The sequence below is a fragment of the Lonchura striata genome, chromosome 2, assembly GCF_046129695.1.
Source record: "Lonchura striata isolate bLonStr1 chromosome 2, bLonStr1.mat, whole genome shotgun sequence".
Classification (NCBI taxonomy): Eukaryota; Metazoa; Chordata; class Aves; order Passeriformes; family Estrildidae; genus Lonchura; species Lonchura striata.
Window position 1 is genome coordinate 23,968,837 of NC_134604.1, and position 20,043 is coordinate 23,988,879.

The 20,043-nt window shown below is 43.3% G+C and overlaps 1 protein-coding gene across 1 annotated transcript; it reads left to right on the forward strand.

Annotated features, from left to right (window-relative positions):
* The first annotated feature begins 1,048 nt into the window (after positions 1-1,048).
* On the forward strand, positions 1,049-18,871 carry LOC116183947 (protein spire homolog 1-like). The gene is made up of 16 exons (XM_077781221.1): positions 1,049-1,283; positions 2,069-2,100; positions 2,552-2,716; positions 3,465-3,590; positions 4,383-4,448; positions 7,279-7,476; positions 9,719-9,787; positions 10,254-10,386; positions 10,830-10,954; positions 12,605-12,680; positions 13,227-13,375; positions 14,376-14,507; positions 15,838-15,902; positions 16,764-16,791; positions 17,199-17,341; positions 18,463-18,871. Exons 1-16 carry the CDS (start codon positions 1,049-1,051, stop codon positions 18,632-18,634), a joined length of 1,914 nt encoding a protein of 637 aa, XP_077637347.1. The 3' UTR covers positions 18,635-18,871.
* Positions 18,872-20,043: the final 1,172 nt, after the last annotated feature.

Genomic DNA, 20,043 nt, shown 5'->3' on the forward strand with positions numbered 1-20,043 from the left:
GAGCTGTGGCCGTGGTGAGCCAGCGCAGCAGCAGCAGTGGATGGTGCAGGGGTGTTCTGGGGATGACTCCAGTCCCCAGCCCTCAGCTGTGCCCTCCATGTCACACACAGCCCTCAAAGCGCTGAAAAAGCCGCGGGATCGGCTTCACACCTGGAGCCATTCACATCCAGACCAGACGATAAGAGTCTGAAGATGCACCGGGGAGGGTTCAGGTTGGACACAATGAAGAGTGTATTCACAGAAAGGGGGATCAGACACTGAATGGACTGCCCAGGGAGGTGACGGGGTCACTGTCCTCGGGGGTGTTTAAGGAAAGAGTGGACATGGCGCTCAGTGCCAGGGTGTAGCTGACACTGGTGTTTGTCACAGGTTGGACTCAGTAATCTCAGAGATCTTTTCCCACCCAGCTGATCCTGTGATTCTGGGATATCGGCATTCTTGGGCAAGGAAGGGCCTTGCTGCCCGTGCCCCGGGTACCCTCCTGGCCATCCCAATCGCTCCACGCGCACAGCCCCTGCTGTTGGAATTTGCTGTGCGAGGGGCCCACTTGCTCCTTGGGGCCCACTGCAGATGCCCCAAGGAGTTGATTGCTGTAATTTATTAGTGCTATTGGAATAGTTTCCTATCAAAATAATTTTTGTGGTGTTCTGAGTTCTCCTCCCTCAACTACAAGACACTTCCTGCCTCTTTCCTCCCCTGCCTGAAGTTGAATGTACTCTTTTTCTACTTGAAAATATTGGTATAATTAATATAATTTTTAGGAACTAGTTAAATGGAGCACAATTTTTGTACACGCTTACCTTCTTTGGATTCCATTTTGTTGTATACTTACTCTGTTCTTTTAAGAAATCTCTTACAAATACAAATCAAGTCATGTGCCTTTAAAAAGAGCAAAAATTGGCATAATTGGTTGCACCTGTAGGTAAGAGAGATAAGAGCAAATCAAGAGCTAGTACTGATAAAAAGCTGCTGTGAAAACTTGCCCAGTCTGGAAAAGGAAGTTTTAAGCTCCCTAGGCTAAAAGTGGAGGTTAGAGGTGAAAGGAAAAATGGAGCCTCCAGGCTGTGAGCAGAGGATCACAAAGGTCTCTGTAGCTGAGCTTCTGAGGTGTTTTGAACGTGCTTTAAGTGAGGAGCAAGCCTGGGCTATCTGCTTCCAGTGTTGCAGGAAAATAGAGCAGCTGGCCCACAGCCCACCTCTCTGTTCTGTGTTCATAAAGGGTTCTGAGAGCATCTTTATCCATGCTGATGGTACTGCTTCCTTCAAGGTCTACCACAAGTCTGGTAAGAGCATAGGTACCCGCAGATGCCAAGGGTTCTGAAATGTGAGGACAAAGTAGAGGAAATTTCATTTCCTCTGCCTTTTTTGGTTTTCTTTCCCCCTCTCTTCTGGGTATGTTGTCATGAAGCTATTCTCCTGCCTGTACTTCATTTCAGAGGACTGTAGATGAGTGATAATACAGATGTATGACCTACTAAATTCTCTAATAGTGCTCTGTTGAATCATTTGGTTCTAGGGAATAGGTGTGATGAAAGCCTTCTACTACTTAATGTTATTTGAAATAAATAGTCTGAGGCTTTGTTATATGTACTGCTCTATTCATCTTCCAGTGTATGGTTCTTTTGTTATGATAACTCTTGATTGGTACTTTCCCTTTTTTGGTCACTATGTGTAACCCAGCAAGTGGTAATAACTGTGTTATGTAGGGCTGGGCTGGGCTGCAGCAGAGGTCAGTGCTAGGCTAACTCTTCATGGACTAGAGTGGGTAGTAAAGAAGACAAAAATCCTGTGTCTCCCCTGGAGGTTGGATATCAATTAGCAAACAACAAAATGCAGTAGCTGTTACTTTGGCTAATGCTCACAATAGCATGAGTCTCCTATAGTGTTTTCCAGGACTCCCCAAATACAGGCCTACTTTCCCCAGGTAGGACTGACTTTAGTCAGAGGAGTTAGTTACCTTAATAAAAACAATGTTTACTCTTTCCCTCTCTTGAAAAGGGTTCTAAAAGCTGGCTGCCAATGCCTGTACAGCTGTCTTTCTCCCCTTATCCTCATTTTTCTCTTTCAGATGTTGGCAGCATTCAGCAGTCAGAGGACAAGGTAAGCCTGTGTCTCTACCTTCATTGTGTGTGCAGGTACAATCCTGTTGTAGTAGAAAGCCTGCTCAGGAGATGCAGATGTCTTGTGAAAGTATCAAGGTGCTTGAATTTACTGTGAGAGTGACTCCTCTGCAATCTGGAACAGGAAACAAAGTGCTTGGACTGAACTCAAGTAAGACAATGGGACTGGGAAACAGTGTGCACAGATGCTGTCTACTGTGGCATAGGCCACACTCTTGTTGTCCTAATGACAGATATCTTAGAGGTACCAGTTAAGGCCATTTAAAAGCTTTAAACCAGCTTAAGTGGGAGCAGGGGCGGGTATTTCTCATCGTGAGAGATGTTCTCAGTCCTCAGGAGCAGAGGACTATGCACACATGGCTGGAAAGTAAGAGCTGTGATGTTCTCCACAACACTTTGTGCTGTATTGCTTCCTTGGTCTCTGTCTGTAGCTGTTGGAGTACCTGGGAAGGGTGATCTATGAAGCCCTGGACTGGGGAATCAACAGCCAAATGGAGCGAGAGCTGAGTGATCCTTTGGAGAAACTGCTGTGGCTCATGTTGAAGCTGGATGACAAGGCAACAAAACCACCAGTCGCCCTGCAGGATGTTATCAAGGTTTCCTTGTTCCCTCTTAGTAAATATAGCAGCTTTAGAGGAGTTGATGGAATAGCGCTGTTGACCAAGAGGCAAGACCATTTCTGAGAGAAAGCTGGGTGGCCTGTTTGGAGGACAGAGAGGGAACATTGGCTTTTCCATCAGAGGGAAAAAGCAAAACTATTTAAGATGTTTGTAAGTGCCCATGGAAAATAATTAAGAAGGAAGACTGAGTATGGCTCTCCCACAATTGTGTATACAAAGTCCTTCTGTACACAGTTTCCAAATTCATTACCTAGAACACTGTGGATATTAAAAAACCTCCCTTTCTATAGTATTTGGCTTTTGTAAAGGTTGGGATTTGAATGTCTCAAATCAAACAGATATTTTCCTCTCAGCCATAATTTAAAGGTATGAGAAAATTCCCATCCCTCTGTCTGATCAGGGCAGGGAAAAAGAACAGGGCAAGTGACTCCATCTGCTGTGGGTTGTTGTTCTTTGAACTGGAAGCTTCCCCTTTCGAGTGCTTGTTTAAAAGCACACTTTATGGAAAACAAGATAAACAAATTACACACCTACATCCATTATTGTACGTAAAAGATTGGATATCTTCCTTCTTTGTTCTTTTGTATCTGCAATAGAAAAACAATGTAAGTGAAGAAGATGATTTTTAACCATGGATTGAGGAAACAGAATCTTTATTCCATCCTACCATGTTGGGTTTTTTTTAAATTTCAAGATCTTTTTTAAATAGCTTCACTTCTTTCAGGCCTGTGAGGAGCACTTGTCCAAGCCTTCTGAGGCTACCAGCCATTATGAAATGACTTGTAGGAATCTGTTTATTGAATATATGGAACTACAGGAGCTTGTGACCTTCATCCAGACCTCCAAAGAGGTATGTTGTTGTGGATGATAGATAAATATGATTGTTCATAAATAATACAGCTAGGATGAGAACAGTTCTCCCAGCTAGCCGGATGACACCCCTGCCTTTGGATGGGTCCTGGGGTGAAATGGACTGTTCCATCCCACCCCCCAAAACATGTATAGTTCACCCCGCACCTCTATCCCTCTTCTAAAACATCAAGTGTCTGTAACCCCGTTGGCCATGCCTTATTCCAACCCACCTTGAAGCCCCTTTATAAGGAGGCTTTGAGGGACCATGTGGGCTCTTGGAACTTCCTCCCCTCTTGGAACCTCCTCCCCTCCTGGGGCTTCCCCTCTCCTAACCCCTCCTTTTGTCTCTCCCCTCCCCCCCCCTCAGGCCCAGCCACGTGCTGCGTCTGGGAGCACGAGGCAGGACCTTCCTGCACCCCCAATAAACCTCTTTCCCCAAGAGCAGACTTAAGAGATCTCTGCCTCCTTTCATCTACACCGTTCTGGAGTGTGGTATTTTCTACAGTATGTTTAGGTTTACCCATTAGCTGCTATTCCCTCTACCTTCACACACTCACCAAGTTCTAAAGTAACCTTCTCATTGATCTAGAAATGGAGCACCTGGATGAAATTCTGTTTTCACTATGTGAATAGCTGTTGTCTCTGGACCATTTTTATTTATTGTAGCATTTGAAAGTTTAAGTGTTTGGAGCTTCTTGGCTTTTCAGATAAACGGTAGTAATTTATGCTGGATAGACAGGAAATCACTGAGGATTGTAGAGTAATGACCTCATATGCTTGCTTTTCTCAGAGACTGAGAAAAATGGATATGGAAGACTGGATGAAAAATCCCATGAAAAAGAAGAAAGCCCAAGATGTAAGAGATTTTTCTTCATTATGGGGGGCTGGGGTTTTTTTGGTCAGCATTGGCTCTCTGAGGCTTTCCATTGATTCTTCTGTGAAAAATAGAGGATGAGCACAAATTGAATTACTTAGGTTGTTCAGGAGCCTGAGTAGTTAAAGACTTGTTTGCAAAACAAGCTGGGGAGTGAAGTTGAAGTTAAACTATTTCATATGTCAACCGCACATGGGCTTTTATTCTATCCAAAGACTGTCTTTGTGGTCCAACTGAAACCACTTCTAAAAATGAAGTTGGAGGCAGTCTTTGGAGTAAATGCCCACAAGTAGTTATGCAGGCTGTTTCTTCCCACAAATGAGCCCCAAATTCTAGCTCTTGGCACTAACTGACACCTGCCAAAAGCAATCTGTTCCTTTCTCATAGCTGGACTGAAAACTCCCAGAGAACTCTTCCGTTGTTGATAGTCCTGGGGTGGACTAGTTCATTCTTATTATGTGGGATATCTGTTGGTCAGGACTGGCAGGGACTGAAGGCCAGTAGCACTGTCTATCTTTGTGGTTGTGCAGCTCCAGCAGCTCAAACAACAGAGTGAAGGAGGGTGAGGAGATGTCACTCCTACCTTCTATGCACTGCCTTTCTTGGCTTTCCTTCTGTGCTTCCATAGATGTTGGACTGTGTGTTTGGGGCAGGGAAGGCAACTTACTGTGCTTTTTTCAAGGCCCTACACAGTTGGGGCTCAATCAGAAACAAATAGCTCTTCAGGCTGGAGCTCTGCCCAGCATAAACAGATGCTCTGTAGTCTGGAGTCTGTGGAGACAAACAGCAAGCCCTGAGAGACTTGTGGACTGACTCCCTTTGTCTAAATAGCACTTGCTTTGAAGCGTGCTCAAACTATTCGTATGAAATGTTTGTGAAATGTGTGTTTGGGCATATTCTCAATTTTGTGATCTATTAAAATAAACTGGCAAGCTATCTCAAACCACAAACTCATCAACTGCTGTAGCTCTTTTCTGCAGGGAATACATGAATAAATACATGGGCTTTGCCGTGTGGCCTGAAGGCCAGTGTATTTGGCCTCTGCTCCTTCAGGAGGCATGAATTCCAAAAACTGGATTTCTGTTGCAAATACTCAGCCTCTAGTTTCCAAGTCCCCACCAGTTGATTGCATTGCTCTGACAATCTCTTGATTTTAAAATAACCAGGATGCCAGCTTCTTTGGGGTCCCACAGCTTAGAGCTGATGTCTTGAGTGGTGCTAAGCAGGTGATGTGTTCTATGGACCACACTTTTTTGTGTTGACTGATACAAAACAGATCTTCTAAAATGCAGACCACAGCCTAACAGCATGCAGTGTTGAACAGTTTCAGCAGAGCTTACATGTCCCAAGTTGATGTTCACCTTGAAATCTATGCAGTGGGATGTGTTAGAAACGCAGCTGTCTTAGCAATCACCTAAAGGGTTTAGAGTATTGTAACATTTTGTGTTGCACTTCATAGATTGTGGAAAGTTAAGGTGGCTTTTGACAATACATGGGATGGCAAAAATAGAGTAATTGCAGTGTTCCAGTCAGTAGGGAAATAAAAGCATGAATGATAATGTCACCAACATCTGAAAAATGTTTTGGGTGTGTAAGTTGCTCTGAAAGGGTCAGCTGAAGGTGATTCTTGTCCCCAAACTAATGTTGGCAGTATTATAGCAGAGAAGTCTCTCTTCAGGTCATGTTTCTTAGTCAAGTTCAGCCACCATGTGAAATACAACTCTATAAAGTGCAAATGTCTTGGGGTAAGCTATTTCAAAAGTCTCTATTACTGATGAATTTGCCCAGACACTTCTGTGTGTTCTCCTATACAGTATTAAATGTAGCCTAGGAGATATGGCAAGTATTTGGTCATTCTTTGAGAGTTCTGCTTTTCTGGAGTTGAGGTATGAATACCAAATCTAGGCTAAAAGAATCCAACAAAAATACTTGCCTTCTTGAGGGCAGCCATCAGTCAGAGCTTGCATAAGACTCATGTGTAATTATACCAAGATATCTGAAGGGGTAAGTAGAGAGAAGATGCTTCATGCTGTAACTAGAAAACAGAGAGAAGCCTAAGACAGATACTTTGTTCTGAGGCAGTTTTCTAAAATGTTTTGCTTCCCTTTCACTGTTTATAATACAATGACTTGTTCTTACTCAATTTGCCACTGGGATCTAGATAAGATGTTGATTTAGCACTTCCATTACAATATTGTCTAAACATGCTATTGAGTTGATTACTGGTTTTTTTTCCTGTCTTTAGCTTTTGTTGGGTTATACTGCATGCCTGAACATCCTCAGATACTAGTACAGAAACAGGATGAGCAGATGTCAGGGTTTTTAGCTTGCGTCTCTAGGCTGAGACTGCTAACCTATGCTGCTGTTAAGTATGAGATCCTTTGTCTACTTGTCTTCCTCTTTTGTTTCTGGACATTTAAACCCTTGGTTTTCCAAAAATTTGGAGGATTTTCATGGTAAGATTTGGGATTCCTAGGAACCAGTATTAAGAAAACACTCTGACACCCAGAGCACTTGCAGAAAGAAAATGGGTCTATTTACTAACCTGACAGCAAAAGCTGTATTTTGCTGAAATACATCCTTAATGTTAATGTCAAATTTGGGAATAGCTGGCCTGGTGAGCCAGCTATGAGTTTCCTTGTTGTAAATGAACTTCTGCAAATAAAAGCAATTCTCTGCTTTGGTACTGCGCTCTGATCTGGAAGTGAGTAGAAGGGCATGTTAAGGACGCAATTCGGTGTTTCTGAATGACTGCAGCTGCTAAGGGTGCCCTGTTACATGGAGGGAGTGGATGCTGCTCTGTGAGTTCTAGCCAGCTACTGACTTGGCCCTTGCTGATTTCTCCAAGGCATCTCCAGAGCCCAGTGTCATCTGTGAGCTGCAGGCTGGTGTGAGGCTGTGCAAGGTTGCTGAGCGACCACGGCGTTGTGCATCTCCAAAGGAACGGATTCACTCTCCCTATGAGCTGCTTTTGGATGACATTCAGCACAAGAGGTACACCCTGAGGAAGGTGAGTGACTGGAGTCAGCAGACAGCTTTAGAAACTTCTGCTTCCTTTCTGAGCAGTATGTGTTGAGACCTCTTCTCCAAAGGTGTGTCTTTTTCAAAGGTACATCAAAGTCCAGAAGTGTCTGGGGCTCCCTCTGAGCTGCAGCTCAACATTAGATCACCCTGTTTGTCCACCCAAGTACTTAATTGCCAGTAACTTTAAGTCAGGAGTAGCCACAGTTTCATGAATCGGGACTGTAAACCTCTTCTTCCTCCAGGGTCAACCACTCACTTCCTTGCAGCAGTTTTTCTGTCCTGTGCACAACAGGTTCATGGAACAGTCTTGGTTCCTTGTGCTTTCCACCTTGGACACTTGAGCTGAGCTGCACCTGGGACCTTTACTTGTTGCTTTGCCTTCCTACATGCTAATACTTTACGTATCAGTTTGTATTAGGGAGGGGGTGATATTAACCATACTTAACTTTTGAAAATATCCTCCTGCCAAACATGGTACTAGAAAAACGGGAATTGACATCTTTGTAGGAGAAAGATGAGCAATCTTCCTATTTCCTCCAGTGCTTCTTGTGTGCATGCAAGTGCAGAAGCACTTTTGAGGCTGTTCTCTGCTCAGCCTAAGGCAGAGGCCTCTGGGCAGTGCACTTCACCACTTGGTAAGTGAAGATAACCAGATACAAAAAATTGTCTGGGGTGTCTCTAAAGGCTTGTGATGCTCTTTGCTTGCTGCAGCTTGTGCTGGGAATGATGAGCAGATCTAAAACATTGGCACAAGGCCTTGTGGCATTGGTGTGCTTTGCAAACAGACGTCTTGGCAGAAGATGAGACACAACTCTTCTTGTAATAAAGAGCAGTATTACAAAAACTGAAAACTTTGCATACTGCACCAGACAGCAGCTTTTTTTCCTCTTTGTTGGTGCTGCTAGAGTGTAGTAGATTTAAAAGCTTCAGCTAAGCCATGCACCTCTATAAAATCCCAGCTCGTGCTTGGCTTGACTGTGGCTCCAGCCTCCAGGTAATGCTATGTCATGTTTGCAAATGGTATCTTGATGGATATATAAATTAATAGTATTGGTAAAGAGATAGTACATTGCAAGGAATATAAGCTAGTTATGATGTACTATGTATTTATGCACTGTGCAGTACAGGACTGTAACTCAAGGTGGCAGGATGATTTGGGTGTTAATTTTCTTGTTTTATTTTATTTTTCTTTCCCTTTTTTTCTTTTTAGCGACTCTTTCTTTGGCCCACGAGAAGTACAAACGTGTTTGAAGAGTAGTAGTCAGAAATGCTGAAAGAAAGCAGAGTGCTACTGCTCAGGTCTTTGTGAAGTCTCTTAAACTAGGATTTCCCCATCTGCAAAGCTATTTTAAAGCTTCTCTAGCAAACAGTGGTCTAATTTGCAAATGAATGAAAGCACAGCTAGTGTGGGGAGCTGTAGTGTTGTCCTACCTGCACTCCCATGTGTTCTGAAGTTGTACACACAAGTGAAAGTAAATGTCACAGCCTCAAAATACGAATAAGTGAACAAGGCAGTTAAAGCCATGCATGTGCCATTGACTTTTTTGTCAGTTCTCCCCTTTGCAGCAAGCACAGGGCTTGATGCTTCACATGAATATCTGCCCTGCAATTCTCTCTTGCTATTGTTCCTAGTTTATGTCAGGCTGTAAGCCAGCCTCTCGGACTCTGCCTGCTGCTACAATTCCTGTTAACCCATTCAATTGCTTTCCTCCCTGGAGCTGAGATTTTACTGAGGAATATGATGTGACCATGGTGCTTGTTGGGATCACTCCTGACATTAATATCTGAGTGCAGGGTTTTCTAGCTGCTTCTCAGAGCAGTTGGGGCTAGAAGGCTTTGTGCTCCTTGTGCAAGCCTCTAAGGGCTGTGCAGTACTTCTGATTGCCTCTGGTTTGCCACAGGCAAGTCTTTCCCTACCAAAACTCCATATAAGGAAACATCATTATTCCACACTTCCACTCCTTGTTTTGTTTTGGGGGTTTGTTGTTTTCTTTGTGGAGGTTTGTGTTTGTTTGGTGTTTGGTTTGGGTTTTTTTGTTTGTTTGGTTGGTTGGTTTTTGTTTTTTTTTTGAGGTGGGTTTTTTGTTTGTTTTGGGCTTTTTTGTTGTGTTTTTTAGTGCCTTCCCCATCTTCCCTGTTTCCAAATCCTGACTTGTATCATTCACTGTGAAGAGTGTTTAGGGAGCAGAGAAAGAGCTATTTCTTAAGCATTACTTCTGGTCTTTCAGGTGACCATCAAACAAAAGCACGAGGCCCCCAAAGTTGAGGTAGCTGCTCTCAAGTCTCATCTAAAGCCGGTAGGTGACCTGGTGCTGTATCTGGTGATAGCAAAACAAGGTAATTCTGGAGGTAGCAGGACATTTTGAAGCAATATAAAGCAAATACTTTAGCTACTGGTGAGGGAGTTATATTAACCATACTTAACTTTTGAATAGACCCTCCTGCCAAACTGGTACTAGAAAAATGGGAGTTGACATCTCTGTAGAAGAAAGGTGACTAATCTTCCTACTTCCTCTACTGCTTCTTTAATTTGTAACATTTTTTGGTCTTGAAAGAGCTCCTGGAGTTCTTGATTTCAAATTTGAGAGTCACTAAGTTATTCTACTATGCGTAGTGCTGAAGGCTGTCTCATGTACAGGGCCCAGCACCCTCTTGGGTGACAAGCACTTGTAAAACAATGCTATTGCTGATGCAGTTGTTCTGTCACCACTGGTCTCCTTGCTCTGTCCAATGGTTCTTTGTGGTGCTATGCTTTGCCTGCAGATGCTGAAGGTGCAGCTGAAACAGTGTGTGCCACAGGAGCCCTGGTGTCATGAACAGCTCATGGAGGAAATAAAACAGCCACTGAAGGTTTGGGCAGCAGCAACAGCACAGGAAAAGAGGGGCAGGTTCAAAGGTACCTGCTATAGAGTGACCTAGTAAGCAAACAAAGTCAGCAGCATTGGCTAAAAATAATAGATGTCTTTGGAAATGAAAGCCCACTTATCTTTTCAATAACATTTGTAATGTAAGGGGTGGGGAGAAATACAAGTTTTGTGTAATAGAGCAGGTATGGCATATGAATAGTTATTTCTAAAAATTCTGCTTGTGGTTTAAGAAAACTCAAAAGATGTTTCAACTTGCCCTTGTTTTTATGAATGTTCACATTTGTCTGTCCACTAAGTGAGATTACAGGATTTTGACCATCACTTAAGAATAAAAAATTACATAACTACCAGGACAAAGCCAGGCTAAATCTTAATTTCCAATGGGTGGGTATCAAATGTATCATTTCCTTGTCCCAGCTCTAGCTCATCTAGTCTGTGAGTATGAGTTTTTTGTTCTTCCTCTCCCCTGCAGAAACGCTTGTGGCATCAAATACTGCCTTGAACTCTCCAAGCGACAATTTCTTACATCTACAAGATGCCAGTACTGAGTTTAAAACTGCCAACACTAAAACACAGCAGCTGGGAGCAGGAGCTGAGGTAAGGCTTTAGGTGAAAGGACTATGGAGAAGCATGCATACTTCAGGAATTAGAGCTGCAAGCATATACATAGCCTGGAAGGGCAGGAACAAATCCTGGTGTAGGAAAATTTGTCTCAAAAATGAACAAATGTGGTATTACTGGGTTCACTGAAGTCCTTTCCTCTACAGAAGCTCACTTCATCTTCCAACACTTCTGTTTGTGGCATGACTGCAACCTATAGGTACTGATCTCTTATTTCTGACCAGAGACAGCATCCAAGGGAATAGCCTGAAGCTGAATCAGCAGAGGTTTAAGTTCCTTATCAGGAAAAGGTGTTTCACCTGCAGGGTGGTTGGACACTGGAACTGTCTTGTCAGCAAAGTGGTCACAGCACCAAGCCTACAGAACTCGAGAGGCATATGGACAGTGCTCTCAGGCCCACGGTGTGACTCTTGGGGTGGCCCTGTGCAAGGACAGGTGTTGAACTTTGGTGATCCTTGTGGGCCCCAACTCAGGATATTCTATGATTCTACAGAACTGAAATCTGCTCTGGTCTCTTAAAAGTAGATCCTGCAGAAGTTATAATAGCATGGGACTCTGGCCAACGTGGACCAGAATATTCCCACTCTTACCTCACAGTGAGGCATTTGATGCTAGATGTATTAATGTATTTTGATTTAATGTGGTATGTGAGCTCATGGAAGGAAAATTTAATGATGTATTTTGAGGAAGGAACTTCATGGGTGAATTCCCACTTGTCTGTCTGTTGAATTATTTTGGGAACCCCATTCTTCAGGAAACCACAATACACAGTCTTTGGGTTCTTTAACTCCTGGCTCTGTCATGAAAAGCTCGACTGCTTGGTTCTGGAATTCAGTCTGAGCATATTCTGAAATTCTGTGGAACAGAACTTAAGCCCTAACACATCATGTCTAGCACAGATGGTCTGGCATACAAACAGGAATCTGTTTTCTGTAAATATTTCTGCGTGAAATGCTGTTGCCCAACTGAGGAAAACAGATATGAATTATAAAAGCAGAAAATGCTAGCTATATTTGCCCAGTCTGAGCTACTTAGAAGAATGTTCAGCATTGTGGTTGATGCATTACTGCTGCACTAGAAGGATTTTCATATGGAGACTAATATAATCAAATTTGGTTTTTGCTTTTCTAGACAAGGTAGAAACAATGCTGTTGAGATAAAGCATTGAGTTTGAATTGAATTAATTAGTTGGGTTAGTCACAGTCTCTTGAGCTGTTCTTCAGTTCCTATGTGTGAGCTGGAATCAAGAAAATGGTTCCAATGTATTCCATGGGTTATGTGGGGATGATCATGCAAAGTTGGTTCCTGAACAGATGCAACTTTAGTACTGGTATGCACTATTGGACTTGGGCAAGAGAGAGCAGGTGAATTGGAAACTTTACTAGCTTGGCTGGAATTTCCTAGCTATGGAGTTCAGGGGCAATTAACTTTATATTCCAAGAAGAAACAGAAAGTTTCTAAATGTGCTCCACTTATTTTTTCTCTGTGCTTCACTTCTGGCTGAGCCTTGAACATTTCTGATCAGTCATGAGTGTCCTGGGTTTTGTTAGGCAGCAGTACTTCCGATGAAGTGGCCTTGGTGTCTCTTACATGCAGATTATGAATGTCCTGTCTTCTGGTCGACAGGAAACCACTCCCAAGCTGCCTGCCAGCACCTGCCTTTCCTCCGCCAGGCCATCAGGAGTATCCTGCATCAGCACAGGTCAGTGCACTTCTGGCTGCATATCTAAACCAGGTGACAAAGTAAAGCCAGTGGCCTGATGGGCTCCCAGACCCTTGAGCTGGGCTCAATGTATACTTCTTTAATTCACCTGGAGATACTTTGCAGAAGTTCCAATACTAAATAAAGAGTCTGGAGAGGTGCCCTTATAAAATAATTTCTCTGCAGTTGACTGAAGCTTGTGTAGCTCCTGCAACTTCAAAATAATGATTGCATATCCCCAAAGGTCTGACTTGGAATTTGCAGTAAAAGCTAAATGAGTGGTTTGAATATTCAAGTAGAAAGTGCAGCATTTCATTTTATTAAACTAAATGGTGCTAATGAAGCCTCATCAGCACCTACTGACAAGCATAATTACTGTAACCTCTGCTTTTTATGTGTTCTGAGCAGATGGGTTGGAGGGGGAGAGATGTAAGCATTGCTACCTTCAGAAGGCATTGTTGTGCTTTTGAGTGTCCAGCCCTTAGGGTGAATACTTGGAAACTGACAGTGGTTTTCTGCACCCTAGAACTCTCTCTTTCTATCCAGGTCTTGCTGCAAATTGCACTCCTGCCATGAGTGCATCCACACCAGGAGACATGAAGCCTAAGTGTTTCCTGAGCACTGGCCAACAGCAGCTGCCTCCTTACAGAGGAAGGTCCAAATCTTTAGAGAGAGGCCTTCAAAGCAAGAAACTTGTAAGTCCAACATGTCAGCAAGCAGCCCTGGTCTGATGTATCTGGTAATGACTTGCACCTTGATCCTCATGAAAGCAGTAAGCATGCTTGGTTGCTTTTGTCTTAGGATATATGGTACGCCCCTCTGAAGCTGGTATGTTATTCTCTCCTTGGAGACATCTTAAGAGAAGACTGGATGCTGTAGTGTCCTTGTGGTGGCTTCCCTCTTTTAATGATATGAAATAAAGTTGTTTCTCATAAAAGAAGAGGAACATACCATTACATTACTTGAAAGTGTCCATCAAGGCTTCCTCAAGCAGACTTGTAATTGAGAGTGGAACTATCCTGCTTTCTTCATGTCCATTCCCTTTCTCTAGATTCTGATATGCTCACAAGTATCTTTTAAGCTGCAGTAAGGGACAATAAGTACTTAACAAAATGTGGATAGCACAGCATTAGTGACTTTTAAATGTATAATATATGTAGAATGAATTATGGCCACACCTGACAAGGTGTGTTGTGCTCTTGTCTCTTTCCTTCTGCATTCCTCCTTGCCCCACCTTGGCAAGTCTCTGACCTCTCTGATGCCTCTTTGTTCAACAGCGTGATGGGGGATGCAGGTGTGTTGGGGATTAAAGTACTGCTGTCTCTCCTGGCTAACCATGAGACCACAGCTTCCATTTGTATGGGGCCAGTAGGTCTTGGGAATGAGAAAGACAAGAGTGTTCTGCTGTGGAAAGGAATTTTGTATCCAGGAGAGGCCAGGGTGGCATCTGTTCTGTGGCCTATTCCAAAGGGTAAAATGTCTCAAAGGAGTCTGAAAACTGTAGCAACCATGCAGGTACCTGTAGTAGTTTCTCTGCTGGTGTTGTCAGAGTCACCTGATACTCTCAATCACAAACAAAATGAGGTTTTGGACAAAAATCCTCCTGATCCTTCGGGATCCAATTTTGAGATAACCTCCCCAGAGGGAAGTGCTTTCTTCAACTTTATCTGATGTTTGACTTCTGCCTTTCAATAGGACTGTCCCTTTCCTACCAAGTGCCCATCACCAACCATTGCTGAGCTGATTGCAACCAGATATGCAATGACGGTGCATGAAGTGCAAGGCCTCTTCCAAGGAGGTAGTGATGTTGTCTTTCTAAGACCAGAGGTATGTTTCTCCTCCTTGTCTTTGTGCTGCCCTTGCCTTTTCAAAAGCTGGCTGTTTTCATGGCCCTCTGTGCTGAACTGCAGAGATACCCTCTGCCTCAGCTTATTCTGTTCATAACAGCTGATCTGAGTTTGGCCTTAGGCTGGAAAAACTTTTCAGTGTTTTTTGTGCAGTGATGGCTTCTAATCTAGCTTAAGCTGTGTAAATTGCCTAGAAAGTAGCCCAGCCTTTGCTTGTTGCTTCTTGCAAGGAGCCTTGCTTCTGATTTTCATGCAAGGAGAGCTGACTGCCATGGCCATTGGTCAGCTCTGAAATCCCACAGTAAATAGCTGGAATTTGGTACTCCTAAACAGTGAAACAAAGGCACTTCACTCAGGCTCCCACACCAAGTTGTGCTGACTCAAACCACCTTAACAAGTAGATATGAAGGTGGGGGAAATGAGGACAGGGAAGGAGCTGTATAGCTCAGGACTGTTGGTTGTTCACGTTTATCAACTTCTGCCTTATCCCCGAGTCTCCTTTAGAGGGAGTGTGGCAACCACTCCTCCAGAGCAGATGTCCTGAGTACAGGCCCTTTGCAACACAGATATGAGGAAGTCTGTGCTTCTTGGCTTTTGGATCACTTTTTTGCCCTCATTTATTTAGCAGTATGGACAGAGTCAAAGGTTCTACTAGCAGAGCCATGCTACTTCCACAAGCTATCTGATGCTCCCGAGACTGAATCCTTGTTTTCTTCTCACCTTACTGACCCTGCTTTAACTTGCCTACTCTATGACTAATCTAAAATGGCTTTCTTACCCACTGCTGGTTTTTTAGGTTTCTCAAGTTCTACTTCTCAAGATAATATCACTTCTGACTGCCAGCTGTGTATGAATGTGCTCTTTTTTATAAAGTTCAAGCGACTCATCAGCTTCCTTATGACTCATTTTTTGCTTCAGGATTGAATTCAAATTTGCCCTGATTTAATCTCTTTGGGATTGCTGCAGTCTACCTCAAAGAATGTCTCTCTTCTTCCTTCTCTCTTAACTGGCTACTGTTACACTCTTGCACAATACAGCTATTGTTTGCTCAAGAGCCTTTTTTTAAACTCCTGTTGTCTGGCAGCTGCCCCAAACCTTTGTGTTATAAAAACACTGGCCTACAAGTAAGAATTTTTTTGCCTTTTTAGCATTTAATTCCTGTGTCTTTGCTATCCTTTATCGGACCTCTGTTATTGTATATGAATATAAAGCCTTTAGAAGGTTTGTTTACATGCTTGCTTTTTGGCAGGCACATCTTTGGTACAAAGATGTTTCCCATTTGCATTCACAAATAACTTTCCTTTCCACAGATCTGTTTCAGCTGCCATAAGCAGATGTTTCTTAAGTGGCCTTACAAATGTTACCTCTGCAGCAGGTGAGCTGGTACAAAAGGACTGAATGAGGAGGGAGAAAAAGTGAAAGAACACTGCTGAGAATTCTCAGTATTCATCAGTTGTACTACTGGGTTAGGACCAGGTTGCTGAGCCCTCCAGCTTTGCCTTACTGCACAAGCCAGGCTGAAGTGTCTACAGCTGGGGAGGAGGTGGAAAATCTTGTCTCTGAAGTAGTATCTTGGTTTTAACTCTTAGTGTTAAGCCAGCAATAGCCAAATTTCCTGTGCTAGTATTAAATTAGTTTTTCTGAGATCACCTGCAGATGCAGCAATCACTCTGTGTTTTGCTCTAAAAATTTGCTCTAACTTCAGTCAAGGGCTTGAACAAATTCTGAGAGAGGGTCTACACCAGCATCTTCTGTTGAGGACTGAAAAAGAGAATTCCAGACCTTGTGACTGAGAAAGGAGTTGAGCCTACTTGTATCCACTTACTTGTTAGAGGCTTTCTGCTCATGGGAGAGTGAGAGAAGGAACTTCAGGCTCATTAAGGCTAACTTAAATCCATTTGAAGTAGTTATGAAGCACTGAATTGATTATAAGCAGCAAGTGAACAACCACTGGAAATTGAGCAACTGTCTGGTGGTAGTGCTGGGTGAAGTGTAATGAGTATTTGCAGATAAAGCCTTGAAGCTATGATGTTGATACATTTCAGATTATTTAAACTACCAAAAATAGGAAAACTGGCAAACTGAATAGTGGAGTTCTCAGCTTGTTCACTTTGCCATCAAGTGATTATGCAACAATCATGGATTCAGACTTACTTGGGAATGTCCCCTGTAGCTGCAATACTGGTAGCTGCTGAGCTTTACTCAAATGATAATATTGGAGACTTTTGTCTTTCAGTTTTGTCTGCTGTGACTGCTGTATTAAGGTAAGTCTAGTCTTTACAACAGCATATGGGAGTTTTACATTTTCTGCTTTCCCCGCTCCTCACCTAGTCATAAGAAGCTTTCCTTCATTTCACTGATACCTCAAATCTACCCTCTAGCTTGTCTCCAAGAAAATAGAAGAGGGAATAGTATGATGTGTAAAAGTAGCCAGGGTGACACAGATATCTCTTGTCATACTCAGCTAAAACAACTCTAGTTGTCCTTTCTTTCATCCTGTGTAAAGTGGTTGGGATTACACTGGGCTCTATTTATACACAGGTCAGAAAGTTCACTGCATTAATGTCTACCTTTTAAATGCTCCAATAAGTCAATTGCATGGCATGCAAATTGTCCTGATAAAGAGGATGTGTTTCCCTGAGAACTCGGGTGACTTATGCTGTGATTCTAGATGTCCATGCCCTTCAGAACATGTGTACATCTCCCACTTCAATTACTAAGATTTTTGAGACTGTCTGGAGAGGAGGATCCAGCTACTCAGGAACAGAAGAGCTCCAAGTTGCTACATGAAATAAAGCACCAGCAGTATTTTGGGTAAGCTGGGACAGGGTTGTTCTATTTTTACCTTGAAAGATGTCACCAGTTATTTATGCACAGCTACAAACATGCAGACAGCAGTAGGTAATAGTGGGCTGATCAGCTGAGTGTTCTGTTGAATGGCTGGTTTCAGCCACTGGTCTAACTAGTCCACAGTTCTCTGGAAGTGTTGTGGATTTTGGATGACCCAAAGAGAGAAAGTGTAGGTGCTCTGAAATGCATTTTCTGTTTTAACGATCAGGTTTGTGACATGGATTTAGAAGTGTTCATGTTAGGCCAGACATAGAAGGTTCTTTGCAATAGCTTCATAGTATGAGAATTTCCAGACCCCATCACATTCTATCCCTCACAGCTGGAGGTCCACTACAACCCAGGGAGTAGCCCCTTTCTACCTAGACATGAAATATCCTAATTGTGGCTCAGGTGTAACTGACTGAATAGCGATGCCACAAATGGTTTCCAAGTCCCTCCATGTACATACAGACCCTTTCCTTTTTGTCTCCTGAAAATTAATTATTCCAAAAAGATTTTTTGGCAGTTCTGGGTGATAAAGACAACATGCATGTAAGTGAAATATACAGGACTGAAAACATTTATGTTCTTTTCTTTCCAAAATGGTTAAATTTTCTACTGGGCAAATTCATACCTTCTTTTTCTTCCTGTGAAACCATTCTTTAATGTAGCCAGAATAAAGACACAGTAGTTTCTGATTCTAAGGTTGGTACTTCAGTTGCCAAAAATCAGGAGTAGTGTTCATTACTGAAGTTAACTGCATGGGGCAGGCAGTGGTTTGGTCTGTGTTGCAATGCTGCAGAAGAGGCCTGAGAAACTGCATTACTGTCATACTGCAGGATGGCAAATAAATCCTACTGCATGAGGATGCAGCCATAACCCTGGACCAGACACACATATGCATTAGCCCTTTGGTTGATACATTGTCAATGGAGAGAAGCTATCAGCTGTTCTGGTGCCTTATAGCCTTCCTAAGTGATGCTGATTTTGAACCTATGCATTTGGCTAAATCATTTAGCAGCCTGAGAGAAGGGTGGAAGAGCACCATGCCCTCTAACAGAAACCTGGGTCAACTTTCCTGCTTTTGTTTTTCTCTGCCCCTCCAGTGTACCTGTTGTTTTGGAGCCCCGTGGCCTAGCACAGCCCCTGTGCTGTTACACAGGGACCATGGCAAACTGGCTGACTGCAGACATCTGTACATGGTGTGAGCAATACCTGTTGAATGTGACTTCCAGTCAACAGCACAGCATCCCTCTCAGGAGATTTTCCTGGGCTTGAACCAAACTGGAATGATTCTGCCATACATTTCTCCTGTCACTTCTTACATACCTGAAATAAATGAAACAGCTTTATGCACCTACTGACATAAAGGCCTGAATTAAAGGTCTCTCTGCTGGTTAGTCTAAGCAGGAAGCACAGTTAGCACTTCTATATTGTGAAGTATTCTAAAGCTTTGTGAGTTTTAAAACTGTTGTAATTCTTTTTGTGACTTGGTGAAAATAAATGTTGAAGTATTATCATGCTTCTAGCATTTCTTTCTTTGCACCTGCAGCTGTCATTGTTCTGTGGCACTTTTTGCATTCATTGCTGACCAGACTTCATCTAACGTACTGATCACAGGGAAACTTTTAACCAAAAAACCCCATTTGTGAGAGGCTTGGAAAGTGGAGCTCTCAGTTATGTGATCACATCACCATGCATTTTGCATACACTCCTTCCTTACTACTCATAGCACTTAAAGCTCACAGCTTTGCTGCATGTAAAATGGCAGTGACAGCTGCTCTGTCCACTTGCATTAGGAAGCTTGTTTTGATATTTTTTTTCTTTGCACTATCATGCTTTGGCACCAGAGCTTTCTGTACATCTCGCAGAAGTACCTCTTAATGCTGTCATCACCTGAAGGGCAGAGTTGTTCTTGAGAGATTCTTGCTCATTGCCTTGGCCTTAAGCCTTTGCCCTGGAATAAACTGGACTATTGCAATATTCCATAGATTTTGATGTATGTTTAAAACAAAGAATGAGATATTGGATAGTATGTTTATTTATCCCCAGGAATTGCCTGTATGGAATGGCCTGATGGAGTTTGCCTTGGTGAGTCTTGCAGGGCCTGGATAGACAGTGTTGAATGGACTTGTAGCTGGAATGAGTCATGCTGAAGAAAATAACAGCTGGGAAGGGCCAGTTCTAGATAGTGGAGAAGGGAAGAAAGACATGTTTAAGCTGAGCCCAGAGTCTGCATCTGAACTGCCAGAAGGGTCAATACCTGCAGCTGACTTGCAGTGGCCTGACTGCTTCCTCCCAGCTGCCTGTCTGCAAGCTGATGCCTCCTTGCAGGTTTGGGCAAGCTCTGCAAGTAAATGAATGTGGGGAAGTTGGAGCTTGAGCTTCCTTTTGGGGCAAGTTCAAGTGTTCCTCTTCCTTCAGCCAATTAGAAGGGGTGCAGCCTGCCTGCCCAGGTCCCCTCCTCTATGTGCCAGTTGCTGGTGCTGCTGGGAGGCACATCCTTATCAGGCAGGTGTGCTCCTTGCAGGCTGCAGGGAATGGCAGCCAAGCCACAGGTGCGCTTGCTGGCACCATGGGCACAGTGTGGGGCCGGGGGCATGAGGCGCTTCAATACGCTTGCTGAGTGGGGCAGTTTAGGGGGCCAGAAATGAGCTGAGATCAGCCTGCTTTGAGTCATGCGTAAA

Bases quoted from the DNA above. Each gene is read 5' to 3' on its own strand.
- LOC116183947 (XM_077781221.1), top strand. From the start codon at position 1,049: ATGGAGCCTCCAGGCTGTGAGCAGAGGATCACAAAGGTCTCTGTAGCT. The intron at 3,591-4,382 runs GTATGTTGTTGT...TGCTTTTCTCAG, and splicing joins TCATCCAGACCTCCAAAGAG to AGACTGAGAAAAATGGATAT. The intron at 4,449-7,278 runs GTAAGAGATTTT...TGTGAGTTCTAG, and splicing joins AAAAGAAGAAAGCCCAAGAT to CCAGCTACTGACTTGGCCCT.